We start from the raw sequence: 22633 nt of genomic DNA, 5'->3' as shown, positions 1-22633 counted from the left end.
TCACACTGCTTTTCTAATTGCTATTTGGGCCACCTTTAGCCAATCATAACTTCTTTTGTGATCTGCCATCTCTTTTCTACATATAAGGAAGGGAGCATGATCTGGATGAAAGAGCAGTGGACTGACTGGGAGTCAGGAGACCAAGATTCTAGTTTCACCTCTGCCATTGCCCTGCTGTGTGACGTTGGGCTTAAACTCAGTGAACCTCTCTGCACTTCAGTTTCTGCAACTGTAAAATGGAGGCAAGATATCTGCTCTCCCTACCTCTTAAAATCATGAGTCTTGGGTGGGCTGGGAATTGGGTCTGATCTAATTATCTTGCAGTTACCCCAGTGCTTAGGACAGTGCTTGTCACATAAGTGTCTAGTGAATACCATTAATAATAAATTATATTCACATGGAGAGAGCAGGGGGTGGGGAGTGGAGGGGGACAGGAGATAGGGAACAGATAAAAGGAGGGAGGGAGGAAAAAGGAAGAAAGGAAAAAACATATTGTATGATTTTCATTATTCCTACTATCTAATTTCTACTACTAGATTTCTTTCTGGCTCTAGAGACATGCACCATTGTTTGCTTTAATGAATGGATTAAACAGACCACAAGAAAATTCCACAAAACCATTGACTGGATAAATGAAGATAAGTAATCTAAATTCCAAAGCACAGTGAAACAAAATGTATAATTAGTCAATGGAATAGTAAATTGGCCTTAAAATTTATAACACCAGCCTTTTGAAGAGTTTTTCTAAATTGAAATTATTTCTTGAAATTTTTATGCCAGTGTGTCCATAATTCCACAATGGAAAAATCAAAGTTAGCAAAAGTGAATAGATCCATCTCAATACTAATACAATTCTTCTTCATTACTCAATGGGGATATTACTCCACCAGAGTTATATCGAGGCGGCAGATTTCTCTTTATTTATGGAACTGATTGTGATCACTCACTGTTTAGACACCTTCATGCAAAAAGTAGTTTGCGCACCCAAGAACCAACCAACAACTTATTTGGCCTCTAAAGATTTTGAATAGGAATTTACTTGGACCTGCATCCTTATTATAACAGAGTATCCAATACTTCTGAATAATCTCTTCAAAAGCAGTTCGTACAGAAAGTGATGGTTTACACTAAAAGCCCCTCACTTGCCTGCCATGTGACCTGGGGCAAGTCATTTAACTTCTCTGTGCCTCAGTTCCCTCATCTGTTACCCCTGGCCCACGTCCTACCTCTGATCTGGAATGCCCTCCCTCCTCACATTTGCCAAACTAACTCTCTTCCCCTCTTCAAAACCCTACTGAGAGCTCACTTCCTCCAGAGGCCTTCCCAGACTGAGCCTTTCCTTTCCCTCTCCTCCTTCTCCCCTCCCCATTGCCCCTACTCCCTCCCTCTGCTCTATCCCCTTCCCCTCCCCACAGCACTTGTGTATATTTGTACATATTTATTACTCTTTTATTAATGATGTGCATATATCTATGATTCTGTTTATCTATTTTGATGGTATTGATGCCTGTCTACTTGCTTTGTTGTCTGTCTCCCCTTTCTAGACTGTGAGCCCGTTGTTGGGTAGGAACTGTATCTGTTGCCGAATTTTACTTTGCAAGCGCTTAGTACAGTGGTCTGCACACAGTAAGCGCTCAATAAATATGATTGAATGAATTAATCTGTAAAATGGGAATTAAATGCCTGTTCTCCTTCTCCCTTAGCCTGTGAGCCCCACGTGGGTCAGAGACTCTTTCGATCTGCTTACACTATCTACCCAGCACTTAGTACAGTGCTTGGCACATAGTAAGTGCTTAACAAATGCCAAATTTTTACCACTCCAATAGATTGTAAGCTCCTGAAGGACAGGGACCATGTCATTTACTTTTATCATATGTTCCCCAAGTATAGTACTCAGCAAGCAGTAAGCACTCAAATGCTGTTGTTAATGATGAAAATGTTTAGGATAAGAAAAAACTGAGACGAAACTGTTCAGTATGATTGTGCCATAAGAACATAAATACCATTACTGTCAGACCAACTGTCCACCCAGCTTAGGGTTTTGCTTTCAAAATGGTAGCAGTAGCAGCATTATTCAATAGTGGTCACTGGATATTTGGAGGAACAATCAATCATTCAACCACATTTACTGAATGACTGCTCTGCGCAGAGTACTTGAGAAAATACAACAGAATTAGTAGGTACGGTCTCTGTCTTTAAAAAGCTTTCTATCTAGTGGAGAAGAGACGGATTCTAAAATTAATTACAGACAGGAGGAAGACAGAAAAAGGAATATGTACATGAGTAAGTGCTTAGTACATATATTTGTGTTTAATGTTATAGTTGAACTCCGTGACATCCAGCAATGGTATTTGTCAACACCCCCCCCCCCCCGGTCAATTATGTGCTCCAAACTGCACTAAGCCCTTGGGAGAGTACCGGAAGTAAAAGATATAGGGTCCCTGCCTTCAGGGGGTTGCAATCTGATGGGGGGGGCACAAACACACATTATTTACAAATAGTGGAAGGAGGAGAAAGAAGAAATGAGAATATGGACAGATGAAGAGGGAAATGAGTAATTGCTGAAGGTCTTTGAGGAGTGAGGACCACCTAGGCAGCAGAGTATATAGTATAGACTGAAGAGGGGAGAACTTGGAAGTAAAGAGAACAGTGAGACCACAGTAGGAATTTTTAACATCTACGATCTCTAACCTTTCCCCCTACATTCTTAGCCTCCTCCTCATAACCCACTGTGAATCCCTTACCCACTTATTTATTTGACCCCTCTTGAACCTTACTGTGTTTTTTCACACGGTTCTGTGGTAAGTGCAACACCCTTGGAAAGGTGATATGTTTATCACCTGGTTTGGGAAGAAGTGTTTCCTTTTGAACCTGCAAGCTTCAATGGGTGTTCCCTTTCCCTGTTGTGGGACTTAAACAATAATTCCATATCAGCCCTGTCCACTAAACTTTAATTTTGTCCCTTCTCAGTCATCATCTTTCCAGGCTAAAGAAACCTAACCTTTTTGGATTTATCTTCATTCAAAAGCTTTTCCATCGACCTGATTGTCTTGATTGCCCTTTTCTGTCCCTTTTGGAAAAATACTGTCTTTCTCAAGATATGGTGACCAAGATACAGTGACACTACTCGATTTTGACTACTTCACCACTTATTTTCTGGCTCTGCATATTATAAAGCAAGAGCAATGGCTGAAAACTTTTCCTGCATATATGGGTTATAGGACCACAATAAAAAGGGACGAAAAAGATAGCTTTTCACAAAGAGAACTGTGTCTTAATGAGAAAACAACTACACATACATTGCCACAATTTAGTGTCAAAAAAAGGGGAAAATTCCTATCCATGGGTATCATGAGGAAGTATTTCTAAGTCCAGAGTGTGTCTACTTCGCTTGGCTTACAACAAAGGAAAAGAATAGGAAGAAGACAGAGAAAAAGATACAAAAATTATAAAGCTTTTTTTTAAAAGTGAAAATGCTACATCATCCTAAATAAATGACGTAAATTATTAGGACAAAAACTAATTTCTGCTAGCTAACAATAGCAAATGGGACACAATCACAAGGAAAAAAAGTTGGGCAACTGGTCAGACAGGCAGTATAGTCAGGTGATGACAATAAATAACATGAAAAAGAATGCTACTACCTAGATATACTCTGTTTATAAGGCAGTTATGCCTCTGGGTAAACAGTGTGGCAAGAAACGGGTAAATACTTGCCAGACAACTGTTTTTGATGGCATAACCATTTTAACTTAAAGCTCACTTTAAGTCCCTCATTCAAACTGACCAAAAGAGGTCACAGGTTTGGGGAGTGGGATATAAAAATTCTGAGTCTTTGCAGAAGAGGATTCAGGAGAAAAAACCTTGGCTATCAATTATTTTATTTTATTTTGGGTTCAAGTTCTGAAATTTGTTAGAAATGATGAAAAAAAGTTTCAGTACAATCTACTTAAATGAATCTTACCTTCTGTTGGTCTTACCTGTACTGTTTTTACTGTATATATTTTTTTCAAGTTTGATGCACATTCAGCTGCTGTGGTGCCAGGAAGAGATCTAAGCAAAGCAAACACACACACCACCCCCCATAAAAAGAAGGAAAATTTTACAAATAGCTTACCGTAGATGAACTCAGTGACTCTAACACAAAGTATTAAACTTAAACCCCTACGAAATAGAGCTGAAGGTTGTGTCTGTACCACCTAAATTATCCAGATTGTGAATTTTATGATTGGATTGAATTGGTGAACTTTAGGAGTTTTTCACCATTGGACTCAGTCACATGGTCAAATCGAACAGTGAACACTCCTGATATTTGCTGTTCCATTAGACAACTATGGTCCTGATCAGGTCATAATAGACTCATAATAGACAAACTCATACATTAGTTATATTTATGACAAAAATGCCAAGATAGAATTCCTGTTTTTAAATACTTTTTTAAAAAAAGATGAACATATCCCATTCCTCAGTAAACAAAACTACGGGAAGCTACCCAGGAGAATTAACCAAATGTCAGATTTTTTTTTAAAGAAACTCTTAAAACTTTGAAAATAACAAAAAACTTTGATTCTAACTGATCGCAGTATACTTTTTCACAGGTTGTCAATATATTATTAATTTACACTTTCAATGTGTTTATCCTTGTAATGAGATGGCTGTACTGAACTCCACAGTTTAAAGTGATAATTCAGAATGTTATCAATGGTTCACTATATTGTCCACTAGATGGCAACATACTACAAATTCTAATGACCGATACAGTTCACAGAAAGCATACATAAAAATACAAAACGTAATTGGCCTTAAATCATATTTATTCTTTGTTGAAGGAAAAAAACCACATTTTATTACACAGGAATCTTTACAAGTCAAGGTCAGCAGCTGATGCCAGATTTTCCATGAGCATTTTTGCAGTTTTTTTACTAAAGAACACTAAATTCTAGAGTTTTCAGCCTAACGATTATGTCACTGATAATTTCACAAAACTCCAATATCTATAAATTAGAATGTTTTCTAGAAGTGTAAGCTATTGTACCAAGATTACCTAAGAAAGTGTAAAAAGATAAAAAGAAACTCCCTACATTCACACGACTATGAACTCTTAAGGCTTTTTGAAAAAAAAAATCGATGTTATTCACTGAGTGTTTGCCGGTTGCAGAACACTGTACTAAGTTCATATTGATGATATTTATTAAGTATTTACTATTCTGCCAACCACCATGCTAAATGCTAACGTAGTCCTATCTCTCTGGCTGCTCCTTCTCAGTCTCTTTTCAGGGCTCCTTCTTGGCCTCCCACCCAGTAAATGTGAAAGCCCCTCAAGGCTTGGTTCTGGGTCCCCTTCTATTATCCATCTACACTCAATCCCTTGAAGAACTCATTCGCTCTCATGGCTTCAACTACCACCTCTATGTGGATGATTCCCAAATGCACATCCTCAGCCCTGATGTCTCTCCTTCTCTACAGTCTCACATTTCCTCCTGCCTTCAGGACATCTTTACTTGGATGTCCTGCCCACACCTCAAACTTAACATACTCAAAACGGAACTCCTTCCTCTTCCCACCCAAATCCTGTCCTCCTCCTGACTTTCCCAACACTGTAGACAGTACCACGATCCTCCCTGTCTCACAAGCCCATATCCTTGGTGCTATGATCGACTCATCTCTCTCATTCAACCCACATATTCAATCTGCCACGAAATCCTGTCGGTCCAATCACTAAAATCCACCCTTTCCTCTCCTTCCAAACTGCTATCATGTTAATCCAAGCACTTATCCTATCCTGCCTTGACTACTGCATCAACCTCTTTGCTGACCTCCTTACTTCCTGTCACTCCCCACACCAGTACATACTTCACTCTGCTGCCTGGATCATTTCTCTACAAAACCATTCAGGCAAATTTCCTCGCTCCTCAAGAACCTCCAGTGGTTTGTCTATCCACCTCCGCATCAAACAGAAACTCCTTACTGTCGGCTTTAAAGCCCTAAATCATCTTACTCCCTCCTACCTTTCCTCACTGCTTTCCTACTACTACTCCCAGCCCACACACTGCGCTCCTCTAATGCCAACCTACTCACTGTACCTCGAGCTCATCTATCTTGCCGCCAACCTCTCGCCCACGTCCTGCCTCTGGTCTGGTACGGCCTCCCTTTTCATGTCTGACAGATGATCCTCTCCCCACCTTCAAAGCCTTATTGAAGTCACATCTACTCCAAGAGGCCTTCCCCAACTAGGCCCTCATTTCTTCTCCCACATCCTTCTGCATCTCCCCTGCACTTGGATTTGTACCCTTCATTCACCTCTCCCTCAGCCCCACAACACTTATGTACATATCCACAATTCATTCATATTAATATGTCTCCATCTCTAGGCTGTAAATTCACTGTGGGCAGGGAACATGTCTACCAACTCCCTTATATTCTACTCTCTTAAGTGCTTAGTACAGTGCTCTGCACACAGTAAGCACTTGATAAATAAGATTGATTGATAAAACCTAATCAGAGCAGCCTCTTTTAAATTGTAAATGAAAAACTTCCATTAAAATTTGATATTTTATTGTGTCTCTGGCTACTGTAGAACCCTAAATCCAATTATTTCTTTTGGTTAGTATAGTTAATTGTTTTTCACAGCAAGCTTATTATAAATAGATCTACTTAGTATAATGTAATTTTAATTCTGCTATTTAAAACTAGCTATTTAGGCACCCTAGCACCTCACAAAAATATGGAATCCACAGGAGGATCCACTGTGTTCACTCTAGACTGTAAACTCCTTGTGCTCAGGGAACGTGTCTACCAATTCTGTCGTAGTTCCCTGAGTGCTTAATACAGTGCTCTGTCCACAGTAAACCCTCAAATTCCACTGATTAACACATTCAATCAAAATGGAGAACACAGATAACAAAGCAAGGACAAGCACTATTTTGCTCATATTTGGTTGCTCATATTTGCCATCAAGTATAAGAGGCATGGAAGCCATAGCATTTTTAGAATTGTAGGAAAGAATCAGAAAAGTTATCCACTTTATAATGCTTACTCTTCAAGTCATCATTAAGAGAGTAGATCTTTGGAAGAAGTACCTTATAGTAGAGATACAATATTAGCTTTCTGTCAAAGCACAGACACTTCCCAAACATATGAAATCAAATCAATGAGTATAAATCAAGCCACAATTAAAGTACTATTTGTCAGGTTACTACCTTATTTTTCCATTATTCAAAATGTGGTTAGACATTTTGTCAAACTATCTATTGGGTGGTTTTTATATTTTTGTCAGGTGCTGGGCTGCCTAAATAGCTAGTTTAAATATCAGAATTAAAATCACAGTACACTAAGTCAATCTATTCCTAATAAACTGGCCATGGAAAATGATTAACTATACTAACCAAAACAAATAGTTGGACTTAGGGTTACACGGTAGCCAGAGACACAATAAAATATTATATTTTAATGAAAGTTTTTCCACTTACAATTTAAAAGCGGTGGGAGACCTAGTACACTTTTATGCCTCTCTTCTTTCCCAAGAGTTTTTACACCAGTAAGACTATTCATACCAGTAAGACTATTCATTCCTCTTATTTTAAGTTTTTATTTCTTTATCATCTCTAAAACTGGTACTGTGATGCCATGAAAGGCATCACTTTGGTAATAAATGTGATTGTAATTTACTTATGCAAATATATCCCAGTTGCAGTCCCAGTGGTTTAGTTCTAATATAATTTGCCTCCAGCCTCAATCACTATCAGAAGGGTTATATGGTTCTCATTCAGCTTTCACTCTGCTGTAACTACACACCGCTGCAAAGTTACTCCATAAATGCAGTGTTTCCACAGAAGTGAGCAAGTACTCCAAGTTTCATTTGAAAAATGATTCAGCATTTCCAAAAATAAAGTTTAAGAAATTAATTACAAAAGGGTTAATAGCTATCTACTACAAAAAGTCCACACACACACAAAAAGGAACCCAGGAAATACAATATAGTGGAGTCCAAGCTTCTTTAGCCAAGGATCCTTTATGACATTTGACTATGCTTGGGTGGACTCCCTTTGTAATTTGGCTTGAATTTCAATTATCCCACATGAATTTTTATACTAAAGGTTGTGCTCAGATTGTACATTCCAAGCGGTTAGTACAGTGCTCTGCACATAGTAAGCGCTCAATAAATACTACTGAATGAATGAATTAGTAAATAGCATTTTTGATTAGCTTGCAACTTGCACTTATGTACGATTTGGGTTAATTATTGTCAGTCCTTTTGGAGTTTTTGATATGGTTTCTGTTTTGGTAAGCCAAATTCAGCAAAACTGTTTAGATGAAGGCTGCAGTCCCCAAAAGGAATTCCTAACATAGACCAAAATAGGGTGTGATATAAACCTGACTTCCATATGGGACTTACAGTTTCAAAATGGAAGTTTCCTCTCTCCCCAGAGCCTTCATAATACAATTAACTACATTATTCAGGGCTTGAATATACAGATTGTGGTTTAACCAGGCTCTTTCATTTTTCTCCCTCTCTTTCCAACTGCCTGCTTTTTGGACATTTTGTTGTTCATTAGCATTTCCATCAGAGGCACTGTAAAGGAAATGAAAAGAGGTGTGAAACTCTGTGATGTCAATCTGCTCCTGGTAAAAGGTATGAAAGGAAAGAGATGAAGAAAATCTGGGAATTTCACCCATTTATTGTTGCCCCCAATATGATACATTCCCATTTTTTCTCTCGTCTTCTCACCTGCTCTAACCCCCAGTTTGTGTCAGGCCACCCTTGACTTTATAAATTACGGCCAGGCCAGTATTTTACTTCAGTTCCTTCTACTTACCTACCCTTTTCAACTGTAGTCCAGATCTCTTAGCCATTATTGACTTTACCCACTACATCCCAGTTCGCCCCCTTTGGTTCTTGCATGCTAACCTACTCCCTATGCCGCTTTCCAGTCTCGCTCACACCTTTCAATCAATCTCTCAGTGGTATTTATCAAGCACTTACTGTGCACAGAGCACTGTACTAAATGCTTGCTTCTGCCTGGAACTCTTACCCCTTTCAAACCTGCCAGACCACAGCTTAAACCATCTTCAAGGCCCTTCTGAAACCCCACCTCCTCCAGATTCTAGATAGTAAGTTTGTTACGGGCAGGGAAATTGTCTGCTAATTCTCTTATACTGTACTCTAAGTGCTTAGTACTGTGCTCTACACATAGGAAGTGCTCACTAAATACCACTGATTGATTGAGGCTTTCCGCAATTAATTTTTCTTCTCCCCAGGTCATATCCTCCCACTCCCACCTCAGAACTTTTGCATCTACTTATGTAGAGAAGCAGCGTGACTTAGTGGAAAGAGCACAAGCTTGGGAGTCAGAGGTCGTGGATTCTAATCCCGACTTCGCCACTTGTCTGTGTGACCTTGGGCGAGTCACTTAACTTCTCTGGGCCTGAGTTACCTCATCTGTAAAAATGGGGATTAAAAAATGTAAGCCTCACGTGGGACAATCTGATTACCCTGTATCTATCCCACTGCTTAGAACAGTGCGCTGCATATAGTAAGCACTTAAATACCATAATTATTATTATTACTCAAAACTACCCATAGCACTTTGGAACATATCAACTGACACACTCCATTATTTAAGCACTTACTCATCCACATAGCCATCTTTCCATTCTCTCCTTCCTCCTAATCTGAAAGATGCTTGGAGGCAGTGGTTGGGTCTTCTCACTTTATTGCATTCTCCCAAGCCCTTGGTATACTGGTGCACTTATAGTAGGCACTCAATAAATGCTAGGGATGGATTTATTTTGTTGCCTTGAAAATCCTCCATGAACCAAGGTTCCTTTCCCACCCTATCAGCCAGGACTAATAATTTTAGAAATTTCCAACAGAGAGGACAGTTGCACAAGCGATAACTTACCAGTATTACTAATAGTCTTTAAGCACTTACTCTGTGCCAAGCACTGTATTAAATGCTGGGATAGATAAGAAAATTTGGTCAGACACAGCCCCTGTCCCACAAAGGGCTGCAACCACTTGTCTCAACTCCCATTTAATGAAGGGAAAGATTAATTTAATCACACCTATGAAAAACCAAGCAGTACGAGGTTTTGGCTAATTTTTGAAAGAAAAAACATCTGAAATCTCCAGGAAGGGTTTACTCAATTATTAATGGCTTGAGTCAATCATTCAGAGGTATTTATTAAGTAGCCACAGAGTAGAGTTTTACAGTAGTCTCTGTTTACTACACTGGATGCTAACCCTTGAACATGAGGAGCAGGCAACAGGACTAACAGAGCCACCTTGACAAAGGCAAAAAGTCTATATGATTCGTTTTAGGAGTTTGGATAGGAATAAGAGAAAGATGGAGTGATAGCCTTAGGGAGCTTTCGGGTGAAAAGAGCACTTTTGGGGAATGGGAGACACTTAAGGATGTTTGAAGGCAGAGGGGAAAGAGCCAGCAGAGAATGAAAAGTTGAAAAGGTTTCAACACTTGCTAGTTCTATATAAATGATTCTTAAAGGTAGAATTTTTACGTGGATATCATTAATACATGATAATCTAGTTACAGTCTACTGGTTGTGTCATCGCTTTCCCTTTTTTTTTTTAATGGTATTTGTTAAGGGTTTACTATGTGCCAGGTACTGTACTAAGTACTGTGCACTGGGGTAGATACAAGCTAATCAGGGTGGACACAGTCCCTGTCCCACATAGGGCTCACGGTCTTAATCCCCATTTTACAGGTAAGGGAACTTTAGGCACAGCGAAGTGAAGTGACTTACCCAAGGTCACACAGCTGACAAGCGGCGGATCCGGGATTAGAACTCAGGTCCTTTCAACTCAGTCCTGGGGTTTATATCCACTTGGCAACGCCGCTTTTAAAATGCTTCTCCCTGGCACCCCCCCCTTCCCCGCCAAGTCTTGCACAATAATGTTTAAGGATGCTATTCTAATTTATTTCTGATTCTTTTGTAGCATCTACAGGTCTATAATAGGGAGAAAAAAATTTACCTACATCTTTTTGTTGGTACAGGGTGAAAGATATTGTTGGTTAGATATTAGTCGTTTCGCCTATATCTGCCAAAAACCTGGTGATGGGGGAAAAAAAAACAACTAGAAAAACAAAAACTTACCATCAGTAGCTTCACCTGAAGAACAGCTCTGTAAAGGTCGATTGTTTAACATGACTGTCTTTGGCTTACATCCATGACTGTGTAAGGCAACCCAAAGAAGTTCTTATTTGCAACTTAAAACTAGCCTGGCAACTAGCTGTAACATTTCCAGGAATTTCAGTATAGAAACTTCACCTTCCTGGTTGTCTCTGAATAGAAGGTGTAAGAAAATGCTGATACATGTGGTTAGTCTAGAAACCACCTATATAATGACGGTATTTGTTAAGCATTTACTATGTGCCAGGCACAGTTCTAAGGGCTGGGGTAGATACAAGCTAATCAAGTTGGACACAGTCCCTGTCCCAAATAGGGCTCACAGTCTTAATCCCCATTTTTCAGATGAGGGAACTGAGACCCAGAGAAGTGAAATAACTTGCCCAAGGTTACACAGCAGACAAGTGGCAGAGCCGGGATTAAAACCCATGCCCTTCTGACTCCCAGGCCCATGTTCTATCCACTAGGCCACGCTGCTTATAAGAACAGGAGCAGTGCACGAAGAGAGAAAGCAATGAGGGAGGTAGAAGGGTACTAGATCAATCAGTGGTATTCATGGAGTGTTTACTGTGTTCAGAGCCCTGTACTAAGCATTTGGAAAGGTACAATACACTAGAATTGGTAGACGCAAGACTGCCCACAAGTTTACAGTTTACATTCAAGAAAACATAAAATCAATCCCAGTTGACTTCAATCCCCAAACAAATGTTTCCTTCATGTGATCACTCACATGCTCTCCATCCACACAATGTAGTATTTGCCGGGTATGTGGCAACTAAGTGGGGATTTCTTATAAAAAGAAAGTCTCCCACTGAATCTTTAGCTGTAATAGTAATTGTGGCATTTATTAAGTGCTTACTATGTGCCAAGCACTATATTAAGAGTGCACGCTACACGAGAAGCAGCGTGGCTTAGTGGAAAGAGCATGGGCTTGGGAGTTAAAGGACATGAGTTCTAATCCCAACTCTGCCACTTGTCTGCTGTGTGACCTTAGGCAAGTCACTTAACTTCTCTGTGCCTCAGTTAGCTCATCTGTAAAATGGGGATTAAAGTGTGAGCCCCACGTGGGACAACCTGATTACCCTGTATCTACCCCAGTGCTTAGAACAGTGCTTGGCACATAGTAAGCACTTAAATACTATTATTATTATTATTATTATTATTATTAACACTGGGATAGATTCAAGATAATCAGGTCAGACAAAGTCCCTGTCCCACATGGGGCTCACAATCTAGCTGTACTTCCTTTTTCAAAGTATCTGTTAAGTGCTTACTATGTTCTAAGCACTGGGATAGGCATAGGTCAATTAGGTTGGACACTGTCCCTGTCTCACAAGGGGCTCGCAGTTGAAGTAGGTCGGAGAACAGGTATTGAATCCTCATTTTACTGTTGAGGAAACTGAGGCCCAGAGAAGTTGTGTTAAGTCCAAGATCACACAGCAAGAAACTAGCAGAGCTAATTTGCCCAGTACCATCTTCTTACCTTCCGTTTGATGCTTATGCACTAGAAGGCCTAGTGGCTAGTTAGGAAATGGCCAGGACACTGGAAATCTTCCTGATGTTGCTAGCTGTCAACCAAATAATCTCTTTTCATTTCTTCACTCACCCCACTTTCCTCTTACTCCATGTCTCCCACCCAGCCCCTCTCTAAATTTGTGTCCTCGAGGTTTTGGGGAGACCCCTACTCAACCCTGCTGCCCTAGTCTCACTGAGCCAAACCTGCCAGCCCTTAAAAAAAAAACCACCAAAAAAACCCCCCAAAACAAAGAAAGCTTTGTCCTGCTCTAATTGCGGGGGACCCCCCAAATCGTAAGAACATGCAGGGAACAGGTTGAGGGTAACGAGTCTGGTAAAGATGGAGCCTGCCACCTCACATCCCCTGACCCCCAGACCAGTCCAGGTCCCTTCTCTCTTACCTCATACCTTTGGGAGACCTGACAGCAGGGCCTTGAATGGGATGGAGACAGGGAAAGGAGTGGGCAAGGGAACCACAGAGGCACCAGCTTAAAGAAGGATGGATTGAGACACAGGGCTGCAGGGTGGGGCAAGGAAAGAAAAAATTCATTCATTCATTCAATAGTATTTATTGAGCGCTTACTATGTGCAGAGCACTGTACTAAGCGCTTGGGATGAACAAGTCGGCAACAGATAGAGACAGTCCCTGCCGTTTGACGGGCTTACAGTCTAATCGGGGGAGACGGACAGACAAGAACAATGGCAATAAACAGCATCAAGGGGAAGAACATCTCGTAAAAACAGTGGCAACTAAATAGAATCAAGGCGATGTACAATTCATTAACAAAATAAATAGGGTAACGAAAATATATACAGTTGAGCGGACGAGTACAGTGCTGTGGGGATGGGAAGGGAGAGGTGGAGGAGCAGAGGGAAAAGGGGAAAATGAGGCTTTAGCTGCGGAGAGGTAAAGGGGGGATGGCAGAGGGAGTAGAGGGGGAAGAGAAGCTCAGTCTGGGAACGCCTCTTGGAGGAGGTGATTTTTAAGTAGGGTTTTGAAGAGGGAAAGAGAATCAGTTTGGCGGAGGTGAGCAGGGAGGGCGTTCCAGGACCGCGGGAGGACGTGACCCAGGGGTCGACGGCGGGATAGGCGAGACCGAGGGACGGTGAGGAGGTGGGCGGCAGAGGAGCGGAGCGTGCGGGGTGGGCGGTGGAAAGAGAGAAGGGAGGAGAGGTAGGAAGGGGCAAGGTGATGGAGAGCCTTGAAGCCTAGAGTGAGGAGTTTTTGTTTGGAGCGGAGGTCGATAGGCAACCACTGGAGTTGTTTAAGGGGAGTGACATGCCCAGATCGTTTCTGCAGGAAGATGAGCCGGGCAGCGGAGTGAAGAATAGACCGGAGCGGGGCGAGAGAGGAGGAAGGGAGGTCAGAGAGAAGGCTGACACAGTAGTCTAGCCGGGATATAACGAGAGCCCGTAACAGTAAGGTAGCCGTTTGGGTGGAGAGGAAAGGGCGGATCTTGGCGATATTGTAGAGGTGAAACCGGCAGGTCTTGGTAACGGATAGTATGTGTGGGGTGAACGATTTCCTGGGCAACAGCAGGCAACAAAAGGGAGCTTCCCAAGGTTCTGGCCAGCGAAAGTTAACCACACCATATCTTTACCACTCTTCCTGATCAGTGCCGAAAACTGGCCTAGTGGATAGAGCATGGATCCGGGAGACAGAAAGTCATGGATTCTAATCCTGTTGCTGCCACTTGTTTACTCTGTGACCTCGGGCAATCACTTCACTTCTCTGTGCCTCATTTACCTTATCAGTAAAATGGGGATTAAGACTGTGAGCCCGATGTGGGACAAGGACTGTGTCCAACCCAATTTGCTTATATCCACCCCAGGGCTTAATACCATGTCTGGCACATAGTAAGTGCTTAACAACTACCACCATGCGGTTATTATTATTCTAAAAATATGATTGTTTAATTCCCTTTAGAGCCAGCAAAAACTCCTTACCATTACAATCCAAGCTTTGCACTAGCTCTTTTCACCTTACTTATCAGATCTCCTTACCCACTACTACCCTGCTTGTCTGCTTCACTCTCAAGCCCACTTCTGCACTGTACCTGGCTCTTGGTCTGCCATGTTATCCCCACCACCTGGAATTCCCTTTCCCCACCCTGTGTGACCTCAGGCAAGTCACAACTTCTCTGTACCTCAGTTTCCTCATCCATAAAATTGAGATTCAATACCTGTTACCTGTTCTCCCTAATTGGAGTGTGAGCCCCATTTGTGACCTAATCACCGACAGCTACTACAGCAGTAAGCACAGTACTTGGCACATAGTAAACACTTAACAGAAACCACAATTCTTCTTCTTCCAAGCCCTCCTAAAATCCCACCACCTCCAACAAGCTTTCCTTGACTAATTATCAGTATCCTGAATCTTACCAACCCTTCAGCAGCCACTTGCACTGTCTGTATTTATGTCCATCCTCAGCACTTGTGTATATATTGAACATTCAATTTTACTCTAATTCCACTGCTTGTGAATATATCAGTCTGTCTCTTCTGTTAGTGTAAGCTCTTTGTGGAAAGGGAGCTCATCTTATGTTTCTGTTGTACTTCCCAAACACTTAGAATAGAGCATTAAACCTAGTGGGTGCTGCACCGCCATTACTATCTAAAATATTTCACCTTTCATGCTACTTCTCCCCAGGTAAATAGGTAAATGTATTATGTGAAACATATTATTCCAAACAGGGTGTTTGTCAGAAAAATCCATGTTGGCTTTGAGCCATGCATGACCTTAGTTCAAAGTTGGCGAGCAGCAAAATGGTCACAAGAAGAGGCAAATCTTCCTGAGGCTGATCCAGACCAATCCAGGCACGCTCCATATCTGCCTCTTCTTCAGAGTCCCAACCTGGCTGCTCCCTGCTCAGAGGAAGAGTGGATCTGTCTCAGGAGGCCTTACCCCTCAGGAGCACAGTATTCCTCTTACCTGTCTCTTAACAGGGAAGCAGTATGACACTAGTGGAAAGAGTATGGGCCTGGGTGTCAGAAGATCTGGGTTCTAAGCTGGGCTTCATTACTTGTCTGCTGTGCTACCTTGGGCAAGTCACCTTGCTTCTCTGGGCCTCATTTACCTCATCTGTAAAATGGGAATTAAATCCTACTCCCTCCTACTTAGATTGTTAGATTGTCCCACTTAGAATGTGGGACAGAGATTGTGTCTAACTTGATTATCTTGTATCTACCCTAGTGCTTAGTACAGTGCCTTGGCACAGAGTAAGTATTTCCAAGTACCACGAAAAAATAACTGCCAGTGCTAAAGCTCCAGTAGCACAAAGAGCAAGCATGAGGATAAAACAAATGGGAGAAAAGAGTAGTAAGAGACAGCATAGAAAATTTCTGCTAACAATGATGAGACACAAACTAAGAAAAATAAAAGAAAATTAGGTAAACATGACTACAGAGATTTTTAGAGAGGGGAAAGGAAAAAAAAAGCCAGAAATGACAACTGAAGGCAAAGTTCTCTTGAATGTAAAATAGAGAAAGAGACAAAAAATTATCAGTAATACAAAAGAACAAAAAAGAAACTGAATAAGCAAAGAGAAAGAACACCTTGAAACTAAGAAGATAAAGGGACAAAGACAGGAGAAAGGAGAGCAATGATGTGATGAGGAATGGAGGAAAAGAGTGGCTCATGTAAGAGGCAGAGAGAAACCCCACTCTCTAAAAAAGTGGATTTTGTTTTGTTGTCTGTCTCCCCCGTTTAGACTGTGAGCCCATTGTTGGGCAGGGGTTGTCTTTATCTGTTGCCGAACTGTAGAGTGCTCTGCACATAGTAAGTGTTCAATAAATACAACTGAATGAATGAATACAGGAAATACTGGAAAAAAAGACCAACAAAATGTATTTCTATATAAGTACTTCCCAACCTTTATTGGTCTGGGTGTCGCCATCTTCTCACTATTCATGCATTGGAATATACTTGCAAGGTGGTATCCAAACTGACAGCTCCTAGAGCAGCAACTGGGTGCTGCCATTTTGCATATGATTGAGAACACACCCCTAACACACTTAAAGATGGCATTGCGCCCCCTACCCTTAGCCACCCCCACCCCCACCCCCAACTTGGAAGCACATTTGAAAGAGCTCATGACACTATTTAGAAAGTTCTGGTCTCTAAATTAGGGGCAGCACCCATTTTAGGAACATTACCTATGAGTCATGTTTAACGTTATAGAATATGATCACTAATAGCAAGGTGTGGGAGTACATTCAATTCATCAACATAAAAGTTAAGTTCACTGCACCTCAGTTCCCTGTGCAATGTGTGTAGAGAACAAAATACCTACGTAGTTGTTCCACAGTGAATTGAAAAGCATTGAGACTGAAAACAGAGTGGGTAAAAGAAAAAGAAAATGACACCTGAAACACAACAGCATATGTTATGGTGAATACTGACAATTTATATGACCACAGCAAGCTGATCACTTAGGTTTACAGAGATAGGGATAGTGCCTGGGCAAACAGTGTACAATGATGGGCCTTGCAAAAAGAGGCTATGCATGCAAACTACAAGACTAATTCAGATGTGCCCAAAGGGCAAAACCCAGCATTCATCAGAAATTTTCAGACATCCACACTTTATCATTAATAGCATCTTTAAGTTGTATGGGCAATAATATTTATGTATAGAGACTGTAAGCACTCAGATATTAAATGATGATGGTTCTCATATAGCCCTCCTGAAGAAGCAGCTATTTCAAGTATATATGTAAAAGATCAGTGGCATTTAGTGAGTGCTTACTGTGTGCAGAGCACTGAACTCGGCACTTGGAAGGGTACAATAGAGTAATCAGGCCATTTCTGCCCTCAAGAAGCTTACAATCTAGTGAGAGAGATGGATATTAAAGTGAAATACAGGTAGGGGCCACAACTAAGTATAAGGTACTCTTACTTAGACTGTGAGCCCCATGTGGGACAGGGCCTCTGTCCAACCTGATTAACTTGTACCTACCCCAGAGCTCAGAACAATGTTTGACACATAGTAAACATTTAACAAATACCATAAACATTATAAGGTCTGCAATTAAGTGCTCTGGGGTGAGGTTAGTATCAGAGTGCTTAAGGAGTACAGAGACCCAAGTGCACTGGGCCTTGAAGGAGGAGAGGGTGATGGTCTGTCAGCTATAAAGGGGAAGGGAGCTCCAGGCAGGAGGGTGGGCGTGAGCCAGGGGTCAATGGCGAGAGAGGTGTGGGCTGGGTTGTAGTAGGAGAGGAGTGAGGATGAAGAGTCGGGAGGGCTGATTGAGTGCCTTATGCTATGGAGTTTCTACTGGTGAGGAGATAGAGAAGGAATAGATCATGGGATCTCTACATGCCCATCCATTACACAGAACTACAGTAGACAAGGGATGTCACATATCTGATTTTATTCAGCCATATATACCTGGGGGGGTGGCGGGTGTGGGAAGGGAAATTCACATCCAGAGTCAGGGAGATTGGCTTCCCATTCAGGGTAAGAGATGGTCTTCATCGATAGGAAAGCTTTAACAAACAGAGTACTTGACTTCTGAAAAGACTGAGACCTTAATGAATGTAAATTGCTTCTAAAATGTGAGATTTATAGGAGAAGCTCAGAAACTAAAGGTACAACTATGTAGCTGTAAATTCACAAGCCCAGTTGAGGTCTTTTTGCAACTTAGTGTGTCAGACACCTTGCTTAGAGAAAGCTATGACAAAGTGGGAAAAGGTCACCTTTAAAATTGTCTATCACAAGACTTAATAGTATAAAAGGAGTTCAATTTGGACTACAGCTACATCCATATGCCTTCAAATTATGTGACTTGGATTTTTCCTTCCCTTGTCAATAGCACAAGAAGATAACTGTGATTCAAGGTTTCTGTAAAAACTAAGGAGAAAAAAATTACATTAAAATTAAGTCATATAAAGGCATATCAGTATTTTTTTTACAGAATTTTATGGTCTCAGGTTTCTACCTATACCTAAGTAGAATTATTAAAACTATGAACAGGATAAGAAAGAGAGTGAGTTAATTCTGAATTTTCCCTGTTCCTATAGGTCTATTCATAAACACTGCTAATATGCAGTGAGACAAATTATATCAAAAATTCATCTAGGCAAGGGGTAATATTTAGTTCTGTAAGTTAATTATGTTTTATAAACAAATGCATCCATCTATACTTATACTTTATTGGTGTTTCAGAAAAAAATATTTCAATGGAGTAATATGAAGGAAAGACAATCCAAACTTAAAAATGCTTGTAGCAGAAAAAGAACATTTCCGTATACACTGAACTCCAACAACATCTTCATTAAACTCCATTTTTGCTAATTATAAAATGCATTTTATCTTCACAGGAATGTGGAAGAAAAATAACAGGAGTAACAAATCACTAGGTCTATACCATTGTATTCTGTGAAATCAGTGAAAAAAAATCAATGTTGCTTCTCTATGTAAAATAAAATATATATTCTGAAAACCTAAGTGAGCAGCATCGATATTCCTGGCAGTAGAACTCACGAAACCAATACCTTCCTACCAGAATATAGATGGTCCTTGATTTAAGACGATTTGAGTTATGACAAATGGCCCTTAGCATTTCTAAGTTTACTCCATTTCACCTTTAGCACACATTTACAATACCAACTTCCTTGATGGCACTAGCTCTGGGGGTTTGGGTAGCGGCATACACGGAACAGTGGGGAAATGGGAGAAAAACAACTTTTTAGTAAGGGGCAGGGGAAAAAGTTTACAGAGGTGGGGAAGTGTTGGGGGATAGGATTGGAGAAGCAGCGTGGCTCAGTGGAAAGAGCGCGGGCTTTGGAGTCAGAGGTCATGAGTTCGAATCCCAGCTCTGCCACTTGTCAGCTGTGTGACTGTGGGCAAGTCACTTAACTTCTCTGTGCCTCAGTTCCCTCATCTGTAAAATGGGGATTAAGACTGTGAGCCCCACGTGGGACAACCTGATTCCCCTATGTCTACCCCAGCGCTTAGAACAGTGCTCGGCACATAGTAAGCGCTTAACAAATACCAACATTATTATTATTATTATTATTATTATTATTATTAGGAGAGGCTGGGAGTCAGGGTTACCTGACTACCTGACCATGGAGAGATTACATATCCATTTTTACTTCAGAAATACAAAAAAGTCAGCTACCCTATCATGGAACCTGATTCAATAATTAAAAAAAAATTCATTAACCTAGCTATACTACTCACCTATTATCAATTGGGTGCACAATTCTGGGTAATTTTGGTGTAACACGGGGCATACAAACTCGGTTTAGGAACAAATTCCCCATTTATAAAATTGCTCCCCCATCCCACCGGTTGGTTGTGCTGCCTTATCCTGAGACCATAATCCCATCCTGCCTTGAACCACTGTGGAAGAAAGGACAGAAGCAGTGACAGCCTGAGGCCTCCACTGAATCTGGAGAGTTGGGTAGGCTGTGGCAATTGCTGTAGCTGCAACTGCGACTGTTGGATACGAAGCCACAAAGAGTGGAAACCTCTGCTCCGCCCCCCCCCCCCCCATTTTGTTTATTTTTGCTTGGTGTGCATCTGTCCCTTGTCTTATATTGCCTCAGTGTTTTTATCGTTTCATCTCTCCTTGCGTGTCAGCTGCCAGTTTCCTCTCCCCCTTATTAGAAGTAGAGTTGTGAGCCCCTTAAGGTCCAGGGCCTATGTCTAAATGTCTAATTCCCCACTGGGTATCCTCTCCCAGTGCTTAGTACAGTGCTCTGCACACAGTAAGCACTTCATAAATGCTATTACCACCACTATTACTCCTATGAAAAATTTGGTTCCACCTCGCCTTTTGACAAAGTTTTCAGAAACCAATTGCGTTTTGAGTCTGAGGCACAGTATCTTAAGACACAGCAAAAAATGAGTACTTTATTATAATTATGATTGTATGTGCTAAGCACTTACTAGGTGACAAGCACTGTTCTAGGCACTGGGGTGGATGCAATTTAATCAGGTTAGACCCAATCCCTGTCCCACATGGGGCTCACAGATTAAGTAGGAGGGAGACCAGGTATTGAATCCCCATTTTACAGTTGAGGAAACTGAGGCACAGAGAAGTTAAGTGACTCACCCAAGATCACACAGCAGGCAAATGGTAGAGCTGGGACTAGACCCCAGGTCCTCTTACTCCCAGGCCTCTATTCTTTCCCGTTAGGCCACACCGCTTCTCTGATGAATTCTATTTAGCTTACATCTTCACTTTGGAAAAATCTGGCAACAAAAAGTAATGGCACTCAACAGGTCATTAGTACCCTGCGGCCCAAGGAAAATGAAATCTTTGGGCAACGGAAGCATCTCTCACACATTCAAAACATTTAAAATCTTGCTGATTAATCTGGATAAGCATTGTACTATTTTCTCGCAAGCAACCAAACAGCAAACATTAATTCAGCAGGGACAACTCCAAACAAGTTTACCACCTCCAGCAAATTTTAGATCTCTTAAAAGATGCATATAGAGATTATAAATATTTCAAATCTTTTGTGCACCTCTCACATAAGAAATAATCATTTGTGAAACACCTGCCCATAAATTCCCTCACCTACATTTTGAGATGCTTTATCAGTGACAACATTTTAGCAGAGTGGTAGAAAGCCCTTCTGAAGGCCTTGAGAAAGCATTCATCTGGTATGAGTGTAAACTGTCATCATTTTGAGGAAGCTGACCCTCCAAAAATCCAGGAAGTTATACTGATTGTATTTGCATAATTTCCTGTTGAAATGTAGTAAGAGTCGGACAGCTAGAGGAGTTGCTTCTGTATTTATATCAGAAGTCTCGGGTCACCATCCACCTCTACCGATATAGCACAATACTGTAGTCAAGAAGCTATGGATGAGCGGTAAGGTAAGGGGAGAGGAAAGAGTCGTTCCGGCCTTGTCTTAATTCTCGTGACACTTGCCCCTAATTTGGTTGTGGATGGCAGCTGCGGTATGTGCTTCATGAGTGAACTCGGTTGACTTTACATTCAAAACTTGGCCCTGAGGCAGATGTGGGAGAAAGGGTGCGCTGATCCATGAGGGGAGGGGACTGAACGCTTCACACTATCCTGCGGGATGACTGGATTCAAGGGTTCTGACCGGAAGGGTGATCAAACGAATACTTGAAAAGGTCGTTGATGCTAAAGCAACTGATGTGGCAGAAATGCCTGAAAGAGAGTCTAAGGATGTGGAGGGGGCAGACAGAGAAATAGGCAGAGAGAGAAAGAGATATAGAAAGAGACAGATGGAGAGAGAGAGAGAAGGGAGAAAGCCGAGGGTAGATGGGTGAGAAGGGAGATTCGATGGGGTTGGAGAAGGGGCTGGGGCTAGCAGGCCTAGTTCGAGGTTCAGCCCCTCAACCGGGAGACACAATGCCGGAGACGAAGCGGGCTTCGGGGGCCCAGGCGTGGTTGAGGCTCGGGGCGACGGGCGAGGCGAGGCCCGGCCGAGGATCGGAGGCAGCCGGGCCCCGATCTCCCCCGGTTCTCCCCCCCCCCCCCCCCCCCACACACACTTTCCACCCCCACCCTCCTCACCTGTCAAGCCAGAAGGTCCAGGAAGTTTGGAGCGGGATGCCGCCCGGCTCCGATTGCAGTTTCGGGAGGTGCCGGATTCGGAGCGACTCTTCGTCATCAGCCTGGCCCGGCGGGTCCTGGCCCGCGGAGGACTCGGAGGGGCTGAGCAGAGCCGGCTCGTCTGCCGGGGAGAGCGCCATTTTCTCCCCGAGCACGGGCGGGCGAGGATGACTCGGGAGCAGCCAGAGCAGAGAGGGGCGGCGGCACAGGCTGAGTCACCCCCGCCCCCTCCTCGCCGCTTCCCTCCCCGGCCCGCGGCTCCGCCCTGCGCGGGAGACCCCGGGGACTGGGGAGGGGGAGAGTTTCGGGCGGCCCCGCAGCTCGGGGCCACCCCCCGCTTCGGACGGGACGGGGAGCGGGACCGGGCCGGACGGGAGGGGCCCAGCCGCGGAGGGCTAAAAACCAGACCCAACCGAGGGATCGCC

General features: G+C 42.3%; 1 protein-coding gene across 1 annotated transcript in view; it reads right to left on the bottom strand.

The window, feature by feature from the left end:
• The window catches only part of EIF4E3 (eukaryotic translation initiation factor 4E family member 3), a 46752-nt gene extending 24380 nt beyond the window's left edge, over positions 1-22372 (bottom strand). The window contains exons 1-2 of the mRNA XM_029051312.2: positions 22170-22372; positions 3981-4053 (exon numbers count right to left, since the gene is read on the bottom strand). Of these exons, the coding sequence (XP_028907145.1) occupies positions 3981-4053; positions 22170-22348 (252 nt within the window). The 5' untranslated portion in view covers positions 22349-22372. The remainder of the gene's footprint in view (positions 1-3980; positions 4054-22169) is intronic.
• Between the last annotated feature and the right edge of the window lie 261 nt (positions 22373-22633).

The sequence above is a fragment of the Ornithorhynchus anatinus genome, chromosome X1, assembly GCF_004115215.2.
Source record: "Ornithorhynchus anatinus isolate Pmale09 chromosome X1, mOrnAna1.pri.v4, whole genome shotgun sequence".
Lineage (NCBI taxonomy): Eukaryota > Metazoa > Chordata > Mammalia > Monotremata > Ornithorhynchidae > Ornithorhynchus > Ornithorhynchus anatinus.
The sequence above is the reverse complement of the archived record's forward strand: the minus strand, read 5'-3'. Positions and strand labels throughout refer to the sequence as shown.